Here is a 10,815-nt window from a genome sequence, read left to right as displayed (position 1 = left end):
TTATTTAATGGTCGTCATATCTGGTTTTTGATGGGACAAAAGAATGGGGACTCTTTCTGTATTATAGCAGAGCAGAGGGAGATGATGATGATGATGGTATGAGTTGATTAAGTACAAACCCACAGATGATGATGTGATTGTTTTCGAAAAGTAACAATTGGACTAGGAACAGCGAGTAGTGCAGTTCTAGGCCTGATGCGGGCGTGTCAGGGCAGGATTGCTGCCCAAGTATGTATCAAGGCCTGGAAGCCTCAATCTGACTTCTAATCGAACGAAAGTGCACGGCCTAAGGGTGGAGACCGTGAGGAGGTTCGTGGTTTGCCTTTGCGGGCTAAGGACTTAAAATTTCCTAATTGTGTGAAAAATGGACAGAAAGGTAGAGCAAGGCCTAAAACAGAAATAAATGGACTTTATTAACGGTTTAACAAAATCTGATTACAAGGAAATGAAATAAAATCTAGGCTTGGCTAGATTGAGTACAAACTATTTTAGAAAGTAAAGGTAATTGAACGATAAGCCGTGGGCTTGTTTGGTCGGGGACCGAAAGATAAAAATAGTTAAAAGATAAATGAAATGAAATTTGGATAAGCCATGGGCTTTGATGGTCGTGGACCTAAAGATAAAAGATAAAGGAAAAATAAATATGCATAAGCCGTGGGCTTGATGGTCGGGGACCTTTGCCAAAGCCTTCAACTCTGGTATTTATAGGCAGATGTTCCAGGTCTTGAGCTGTTCAAGCTGCTTCCACAGGCCTTCATGCATGGCTGCCAAGTGTCCCTTTTGAGCTGCTTCAAAATGCTCCAATGAGAGGCTATTCTTTGATAAAAACTTGCCCTTTACTCCCGGGAAATGGTAAAGGCCTGAAAAGCCCTTCTTTTCTGCATAAAACTTTGTAAAAGAGTAAAAGGAACTTCAGCATCCAGGCTTTTGAGCTGCTTGTGAGCAGCTACTGCTTGACTGGACGTCTTTTGGGCCCACCAATGCTGAAGACCAAGGCTTCTTCAGGCCTTCCCACCATTTTATTGGTCCTTGCATCCCTTGTGGGCCCTTAAATCCTCTGAGGTTCATCTTTCACGGAAGAAGGATCCAGAAACAAAGGATTAACCAGACCTGGATGAGCTGCTTGTGAGCAGCTTGCTTAGGTCTGCATGAATCATTCACCAACAGCTCCAAGGGCTGCATGTGCGCCACCTGTCTCTGGCCTTGCTTCATGCTGAAGAATGGGGTCCCACCAGTTCAGACCTTGAGCTGCTTGTGAGCAGCTTACCCAGATCTGTCTAGCAAGAATATTCTAGGCCTTTGAGCTGCTTGTGAGCAGCTTGAGGCCTTTAAGCTGCTTATGAGCATGGATGTTTATAAAAAAGGGATATTTGGGCCCACCAAGGCCAAAAACGCAGGCTTGGTTGAGCTGCTTGTGAGCAGCTTATATGATGTTAGATATAGGCCTTTGAGCTGCTTGTCCAGGCCTAAGCTGCTTGTGAGCTGCTTGGGATGTCTCCATACATGGTTGCCACGTGTCCCAAGCCTTGCTTCATGCTAAAGGATAGTAAAGACTCAGATCTTGAGCTGCTTGTAAGCAGCTTACCTAGATCTGCCAAACAAGAACATTCTAGGCCTTTGAGCCGCTTGTGAGCAGCTTAAGGCCTTTAAGCTACTTGTGAGCTGCTTGTGAGCAGCTTAAGGCCTTTGAACTCATTGTGAGCTGCTTGTGAGCAGCTTAAGGCCTTTTGAGCTACTTGTGAGCAGCTTAAGGCCCCCTAATTGCTCCTTAAAGACTTTAATGATGCTCTTAAAGCAGTGGGCCTTTCATCAATTGGGCCTAAACTTGTTGGTAAATCATGGGCCTTTGCCCAATGTAAGCCTTCTGAGCCCAAGCCTGGTGAGAAAACCAAGGCTTCTACCAATTTGGGCCCATTTCTTAGGCCTTCGTTACTTCTAGGAATTTGGGTTAGGCCTGGACGAAATACTCAGGCCTGGTGGACTGATTCAAGCCTTAGGCCTTTGACTGATTTAGGCCTATATGGAAGGCCCATCATTTCTTAATAACCGGCCATAATTCGTGGGCAACTGGTCGTAAGGTCTTTCAAGGCTAGGGCCTCGACCCTCGAGGCTACCTTTTAACCCGTAAATCCATTTCCTGATTTTTGGCCAAAAATGGGTGTAAACATGATGATGATGGTATTAGTTGATTAAGCGCAAACCCACTTTGTTGTGGAAAATATGGAAACAAAATTTTTGCAAGGAATGTGGAAGTGGAATCGCTCGATTATGGTTTGCACTTTGTGAGGAGAAGATCTAGTTAGGATTAATTCTCTCTTTTCAACTACCTGGGTTTAAATTTTGTCGCATTGGAAAACCCACAGTTTTTGCCACCGGCACTTGTGGGCTCCACCGTATATTGATAGCATCAATCTGAAATGTTCATTTTGGAGATCTCGCACAGTAGAAACCAGTTTGATCGGAGTCGGACATAGATAAGTATATAAAAGATTGAATTTTGATTTATATAGTGACCGGTCTGATTCTGTCACTAACTTTGGAGTTCAACCGTAGAAGAGAGAAGAAAGTGAAGAGAATGTGGCCGGAGGGAGAATTTGAAGAGAGAGGAAGAGGAAACAAATTAACAAGCCCACTTCCCTCTTTCCAAACAAATGGTTCTGTTTGGGAGTTTCCATTGCATTATGCTTTATTGTATTTGACAAGGATCACTTAATTCACATGCGGGTGTGTGAACGGAAATGCGATCACAAGTAAGAAAGAGTCTTTGAAACACATTCCAAACTACTAAAATCCACAAGAGCAAAGATTTAGTGTGCGAGAGTTGAGAGCAGCAGCAGATCATTTTGAAGAGTTTTTCAAAAACCACTTACAGAAGAGTTTTTTGTTCAATTCGGATTTATAAATTACTCTTCTGAGCATTATCATACTAACAGAAAGTCTGAGGCAAGTAATTTAAATATCTATAGCAGGATGGCAATCGCGTTCGAACCGTTGATTAACCAAATCGTACCGAACCAAATTTTAACCGTGGTTTTGGTTATTGATTTTAAAAAATCGGCTGTTAGGTTCTAGTTTCGATTTTATATGATAACCGAACCGAAAACCGAATCGAACCGTAATCATAACCGTGTCGGAATATAATCCATAAATACCCTTATATGTACCCCCATCTATTGAAATATACCCTATATACTTTTAAAGGTGTATTGTAAGAGAATGACCTGTCTCGAAAAAAGGAAAAATAAGTCCTTAAAAAATACGAACCTTAGCGGAACGAGTCCTTAGTTTCGACACCCAAAAACTTCTCGGTTCTCCGAGAGTTTTTTTTTTTTTTTGCTATTTATTAATCCTAATCTACTCTAGAGTAGGGGACTTAGAGAGGGGGATGTGTGCTTACGGTTTAGAGTAGGGGACTTTGGGAGGGGGATGTGTGCTTACGGGAATCGAACCTTGCTCATGTGCATGGGAGTATAAAGGAGGTATCAACTGCACTCCACTCCATTTGTGATTCTCCAAGAGTTGACTCTTGTATTTCAATAAACAAAGTTGTCATTCCCTGTCAACTGCATAAGCATCTTTCGTGTGGAAATTATTTTTCTCATATTAATATTTTCTGATAATTCCGGAAGCCATAAAAAAGGATAATTCCCTGTTGCTTCACAACATCTTTGGTGTGAAAACTAATTGATTAATATAACTCTAAACTAAGGAAATAAACGAGATTGGAAGTTTGTGAAGCCATTGGTTGAGTGGAGTCATACAAGGTGAGGCGGCTCCACTTAGCTTATTAGGCCACTCAAGTCCAAAATTGACATTTTTCCTCGTGTAATTATTTGCGGCCATAAGTAGTTCTTCGTGGCCAAAAGTAATTTGTTGTGGCCCGCAAAGAATTACTCATAGCCAAGAGTAATTCGTTGCGGCCAAGAGTAATTCTTTACGGCCAAGAGTAATTCTAAACTTTGCCGCCAAGAGTAATTCGGTGCGGCCAAGTGTAATTATTTGTGCCCAAAAGTAATTCTTCACGGCCAAGAGACATGTAAAACACAAGAGCATCGTGCATAGCAATCACGTTTTCAAAACTTAGCAGCCAAGAGTAATTCACTGCAGCCAACAGTAATTTGTCGCGGCTATGTTTGTGCATAGTAATCACACTTTCAAAACTAAAATATTCTTGGTTTGTGTCAATGAAAATTGATTAGACCCTCCAGTTGGCCTGTTAGCGGGTCACCCTTAAGGCATACTTTGATGATTCAATTTCAAGCTGTTCGTATTTTAGAGCTTTTTCGAGTGCATTAGTCACACCAAAATTCAAGTAGATCGGACAATATTACAGCATAATAAGATTATAACACCGAATCAGAATTCATTTAACCTATTTATCTCAAGACAAATGCATTTGGAAATTTCATCAACCGGTATCCAATCAACCTGGTTTTCGACGTGATTGACATTGGCGACAAGTTTTGAAGTGTGAACGGTTTGGATCATCAAGACAAATCCGAAAAAAAGCCTATAAACTGGCTAACTGGATGGTCTAGTCCATTTTCATGGACCGGAAAGGATCCTTTTCCTCGTGGAAAAAAAGCTTTCGAGATCACTTATCTGTCTCCCAAATGTCTCCTAACCGCATGACGACGATTACCAATTAAATTTAAAAGAAGGATGTGAATGAATCTAATATTAGAAAATTCTGAACTCTTAATATCAAAATTAACTTGATTGAATATCAATAGTCAATGGTCGAGTCATGTGGTTTTGAAAGTGTCAGCATATCAAACCAATGTAATTCGATCAATTGTGTATAGCTGCTCGATCAACTTCACTTTGAAATGATCAACGTCAAATCTAACCAATGAACGATTTATTTATTTAAAAAATGAATAAATCGCAGCCGTAAATATGAAAAATGGATAAATCTCGGTCATCAGATCAAAACCACTCACAAAACAAGGCAATTTTATGATTTTCCAGCAAAAAAAGTACTACAATTTTAGTTACCACACAAACTGGCTTTACATACCATTTACTATGATCATACTTACCACAATATATGACCACACTTACCACAACGTGTACCATCAGTTATCAAAGTATATAGCTACACTTACTATGAGAGGGATCAAACCAATGGTGAGACTAAAAAAAAAGTGATTTAAGGGAAAATGAGGGTATGAATGCCCCATACCAAACTAGGGCATCATAGTCGGATCCGGAAGAACATGGGTTTGCAAGCAAGGGATAACAATGGTGAAAATGGACTCATTGCTCAATACAAAAAATATGGTTCACACTGAGGTCCCCCTTGGTGCCTGAGCAACCCATTCGGATCGTCCAAAAGTGTGATGGACGGCCTAGATTGAAACCCTCTCTCTCCTCTCCCCCACCACTCTCTAGATCTCCTCTTTCTCTCTTCAAATCCGAATCGTCCAAAACCGAAATGGACTGCCCAGATGCGGCGAGCGGGCACCACTTGGTACCCACCCGGCACTGAAAATTTTCTCTTATTGAGAAATTGGTTGGGATCAATTTGTGAGTCAACTACCAAAACGCCCACGTGGTCAAACTCGGCTTTAAATTGCAAAACCCAGAATGCAAACTTCTCTCTGAGCAAGAACAGGAAATAATATTTCACCCAAGACAAAATATGTCTAACAACTATTAGACAAACCACTGTTATTCAACTACATTGCACATATTTGAAAAGATCAGAGACGGAGCCATAATTTTTGTGTAGGGAAGGGGGGCGAATATACAGAGTCCCTTGAAAAAGACCATTCCTAAGAATGTTTCCTAACACCCTCATTTTCCAACTAACATCGTGTATATTTCCTTTTGAAGTTGTCACTCTACTTCCGAGGGCTTGGTATCTTGCTCATTTTTAGAGTGTCCAATGGTTCAGACAAGCATGCCCGAGTTCGTGCAGAAAGTTCCTGTGCGACGAATTGCATAGTGGGCCGCGTCTCTGGCGCTGCTTGTGTGCATGCTAAGGCCACCGAAACAACAAACACCACTCCCGCTGTCATTTCACTTGACGGAGGGGGGAGGCGTTGGTCTAGCACGTCCTTCAATAATAAGTCCTCGTAATTAGATGACAATGATGATGATAGAGTAGTCAAGAGTTCGGTTGGATGTCTTCCCATCAGTACTTCCAGAGCAACCACTCCAAAGCTGTAAACATCGCATTTCTCTGTGACTCGCATAGAAAGTGCCAGCTCTGCACAATAACCAAGTGAAACCAACATATTAATCAAAATTTTGTGCTCAGGAAAAGTATAAACACCGCATTTCTCTATGACTACCATAGCAAGTGCCGACTGCAGCTCTGTGCAATTTGATAGTGCAAAGGAAACCAAAACGAGAATTAAAAAAACTCTTGCTCATAGAAGGTATGTTGCGTTTGGATCTTGAATTTGTAAACAGAATTATAATTATGGAGGTAAAAAAGAAGATATGCCAAAAGTTAGTCATACACATCAAATCTACCCCCATCTTTTTTTTCCCACTGCGGATATCATAGATCCAAACAAAGCATTATAAATGAACAATTGCATGGCAGTTTTATAAATAGAGATGTGCATATTTATCTGCATTCATTCAGTCCAAATCAGTGCAAAAAAACAAAAATGTTTGTGCTGCCTAGATATTAAATTGAACAGACTAAAGACAAGAAGCATAAACTCGATTTAAGCTTACCTGGAGCCATATATCCGTAAGGACCAGCAACCGAGGTCCAGTTAGAGGAATCAGGGCTCAACAATCTCGCGGTTCCAAAATCTGATAGTCGTGGCTTTAGCTCTGATTCGAGCAGAATGTTATTCATTGATACGTCCCGATGGACTATAGGAGGAGAGCAATCATGGTGCAAATAAGCAAGAGCATGAGCCACTCCTTGAACAATGCTCAACCTTGTACCCCACCCTAGTTCTACTGCCCCATCATCACTGTACAGTACTTTTCCCAAGCTGCCCCTCTCTATGTACTCATAAACCAAGTACAAGTACCCTTTCATGGAACAATACCCATAGAGCTTGATGATATTTCGGTGCCTAACTTCTGTTAGAGTTCGAATCTCATTCTCAAAACTCCAACGATTCAACAATGGAATGTCATTTGAGTCCGTCACATTGAGCCTTTTTACTGCCACTGCTTGACCCATTGGCAACACCGCTTTGTAAACGGTTCCGAACCCTCCTTTCCCAATGCAGTACGTCTCGTTGAAGTCCTCCGTGGCTTTTGCAATATCTCCAAAAGTGAATTTTCCTTCTCTTTCCCACATGAGTGTTGCTTCGATCTGTTCATCATGTTGCTTCGATGGCCTACGAAGGATGAGGCATCCAACAATGACAGCAACCAAAACTAAGAAGCCGATAACAGGGAAAATGACGCCAATCAGAACCTTTTTGTCGAACCTCTTCGACATCCCACTTGTGGAATTTGCATTACAAGGGGATAATCCTTCTACATTTCCACACAATCCTGAATTTCCAAGGTAAGCTCCCGATGCATTTTGGAAAATTTTACCCGAGGGAACCGGACCGGACAACTCATTGTGGGAGAAATCAATGGACCGTAAACTAACCATGCTGGTTAAGGCCGAAGGAATAGTACCCGAGAGATTGTTGTGTGATAAATTGAGATTCTCCAATGAGATAAGATATCCCAGGGTAGGGGGAATTGTTCCTAACAATGAATTGCTACTGAGGTCCAAAAGATACTGCAGTGCAATCAAGTTGCCTAGCTCTGTTGGGATACTTCCAGATAAATAGTTACTTCCCAAGTTCAAGCTCAATAAGCTCTGACAGCTTCCAATCTCATTTGGAACAGTCCCATTCAACTCGTTTTTCGATAAATCAAGAAGCTGAAGGTCTGTTAAGTAAGCCAAAGTCGGCGGAATCTCTCCCGTTAAACGGTTGTTGCTCAGATTGAGGTTGAGCAGGCCGCTTAAATTCCCCAACTCGGGGGGAATTTCACCGGTCAATTCGTTCGAGCTCAGGCTAAGGATGCCTAACCGGGTCAAGTTGCCTAACTGAACCGGTATTTCACCAGAAATTCTATTCCCATCAAACTGCATGTTTCTGAGATTTGTACATTCTCCCCACTGTGGAGAGAGCCCACCAGAAAATAGATTACCCATCAGAGTGATGAAGTAAAGATTCGGGTAGACTCCAAACGCCTCAGAAATGTTTCCAGAAAACTGGTTCCATTCAAGACGGACTCTAGTTAGTTCAGAGCAGTTCTTCAAACATTTGGGCAACGACCCATTGAAACTGTTTCTGTTTACTGTCAATTCCTGGAGAGCAAGACCGTTACATAACCCGGGTGGTAGCTCACCCGAAAAGTTGTTCTCAGAAAAGCTAACATTGGCCAAAGAAGGACTATTCTTCCCCAAGTCACTAGGGATAGTACCTGATAGTTTGTTGGCATACAAGGAGAGTGTCTGAAGATTATTAAGGCTGGAGAGGTTGTTCGGCAATTCGCCAGTCAGTTCGTTGGTGTCAAGACTAAGAACTTGCAATGAAATTAGATTTCCAATCTCTGGAGGAATAGATCCACTGAGATTGTTGGAAAAGAGCTGTAACAGTGTGAGATTTTTGAGATTCCCAATACTATGAGGAATTGGACCTGAGAGTTGATTTATTGAAAGGTCTAATTCGATCAAATCTGTCAAGTCTCCAATCTCCAGTGGGATAGAGCCAGAGAACTGGTTGCTGTAAAGGAAAAGGTAATTGAGCTGTGTCAATTGCCCGATTTCAGATGAAATGTTACCAGTGAAGGAATTGTTTTCAAGGTACAAATTTATCAGCTGGGTCCAGTTGGCAAAGAGATAAGGTGAAATTTCACTGAAAAAGAAGTTATCGGATAAAGCCAAGTTAGATATCCTCTTCAGGTTTGACAAGGACAAAGGCAAATCTCCTGTAAGCGAATTCAAGGCCAGAGCTAAGGTGGTAAGGTTAGTACAAGAACCAAGCTCCGAAGGGATTGAGGAATTCAAGGCATTCATTCTAAGATCAAGAAGTTGAAGATTCCCAAGTTGGCCCATGGAAGATGGAATTGGGCCTTCAAATGAGTTGTTATAAAGTTCAATGATTTGAAGACCAGAAAGTGAACCAATGAACTCAGGAATTTGACCACTGAATTGGTTATTTCCCAAGCGAAGAGCTTTGAGCATAGAAAGCTTGGAAAAGTTCAATGACAGTGGCCCTGAAAATGAATTAGCAGTAAGATTGAGATATTCAAGATTTCCCAACTGGGAGAAAACCGAATCAGGGATTTGGCCATTGAATAGGTTGAACGACAAGTCAAGGTACTTCAAACTCAAACATTTGGGTATAAACTCAGGGAATCCCAAAGTGAATTCATTCAGATAAAAGCTAAGGTATGACAGAGACTCCATACCCGAAAAATTGGACCAATCAGGTGTTTCTAAATAGTTTGCTCCAAAGTCTAAGTGCCATACCTTGTGGAGATTGGTAACTTGATATGGGACTGACCCATTTAGATTGTTGTTGAAGAGACTAATGTACTCTAGCTCCAACAACAATCCGATCTCCAATGGAATCACTTCGACAAAATTGTTGTTGCTCAAGTCCAAGAATTGGAGACTTGAGAGGTTACCAATATTGGGTGGAATTGACCCATTGAGATTGTTGTTGTTGAGGTTGAAAACGGTGAGGTTTGGGAAGGGAGTGAAGTCAAAGCTTTCGATGGTTCCGGTGAGGTTTGCATTGGTGAGGTTTATGCTGGAGACAGAACCGGTGGTGGTGCAGAGGATTCCTGTCCAGTTGCAGAGGTTTTTGAGATTGCTTAGAGACCAAGAATTTAGAGAAGAAGGAGATGCGGCAAGGGTGTTCTTCCAGTTGACAAGAGCTTCTGCTTGTGTTGTTGGTGATGATTTGACTTCAAATGGATGTAGTGAGAGAAAGAGAGTGAAGAAAAGAAGAACGCAGGGCTCTTTAATTGTAGTCATAGCTGGTTTTTGTTGGGACAAATGATTGGGGCCTTTGTCTGTATTATATAGCACACAGCAGAAGGAGATGATGATGGTGAGATGATGGTATGAGTTGATTAAGGCTTCGTTTGTTTTGAGGTAAAATATTTTTCTCATTTTCCGTTGTTTGGTTTGATTTCCTCCCCAATTGTCCGTAAGTTGTTTTACCCCAAGATCTCGATTCTTTGATAGACAGCCAATCCTCCCATTTTCAACAGTCAATGGGCCTGGAGAGTATTTTCTCCGTGATCAGAACCCAAAACACGAGTTTAAGCACGAGTTCAACAGTCATTGGGCCCGGATAATTCCCCGTTGACTCCACAACCTCTTTGGTGTGAAAACTAATTGATAAATATAACTCTTAAGTAGACTAAGGAAATAAACGAGATTGGAAGTTTGTGAAGACATTAGTTTAGTGGAGTCAGCTTATAAGGCCACTTAAGTCCGAAATTGACATTTTTTCTCAAGGCTATTCTTGTTTTGTGTCCATGAAAATCGATTAGACCCTCCAGTTGGCCCGTTAGTGGGCCATCCTAAGGCATACTTTGATAATTCAAACTATTCATATTTTAAAGCTTTTTGAGAACATTAGTCGCACCAAAAATCAAGTTGATCAGACAAGATTACGACATAATAAGATTATAACACCGAATCAAAACCCATTTAACCTATTTATCTCAAGACAAATGCATTCCGAAATTTGATCAACCGGTGTCTAATCAACCTGATTGATGTTATCGATAAGTTTTAAAGTGTGAACGGTTTGGATCATCAAAATGAGTCCAAAAAGGGCCCACAAATTGGCTAACTGGATGATCATCCTTTTC

The 10,815-nt window shown here is 41.3% G+C and overlaps 1 protein-coding gene across 1 annotated transcript; it reads right to left on the bottom strand.

Moving 5' to 3' along the window:
• Window positions 1-5,645: 5,645 nt before the first annotated feature.
• On the bottom strand, window positions 5,646-9,967 carry LOC131313796 (MDIS1-interacting receptor like kinase 2-like). The gene is made up of 2 exons (XM_058342306.1): window positions 6,694-9,967; window positions 5,646-6,214 (listed from the first exon to the last, which is right to left on the bottom strand). The coding sequence occupies exons 1-2, from the start codon at window positions 9,965-9,967 to the stop codon at window positions 5,847-5,849; spliced, it is 3,642 nt and encodes a 1,213-aa protein (XP_058198289.1). The 3' UTR covers window positions 5,646-5,846.
• Between the last annotated feature and the right edge of the window lie 848 nt (window positions 9,968-10,815).

Source organism: Rhododendron vialii, chromosome 13a, assembly GCF_030253575.1.
Source record: "Rhododendron vialii isolate Sample 1 chromosome 13a, ASM3025357v1".
NCBI lineage: Eukaryota > Viridiplantae > Streptophyta > Magnoliopsida > Ericales > Ericaceae > Rhododendron > Rhododendron vialii.
Note: the sequence above shows the minus strand (reverse complement) of the source record. Positions and strands in the feature narration are given on the sequence as shown.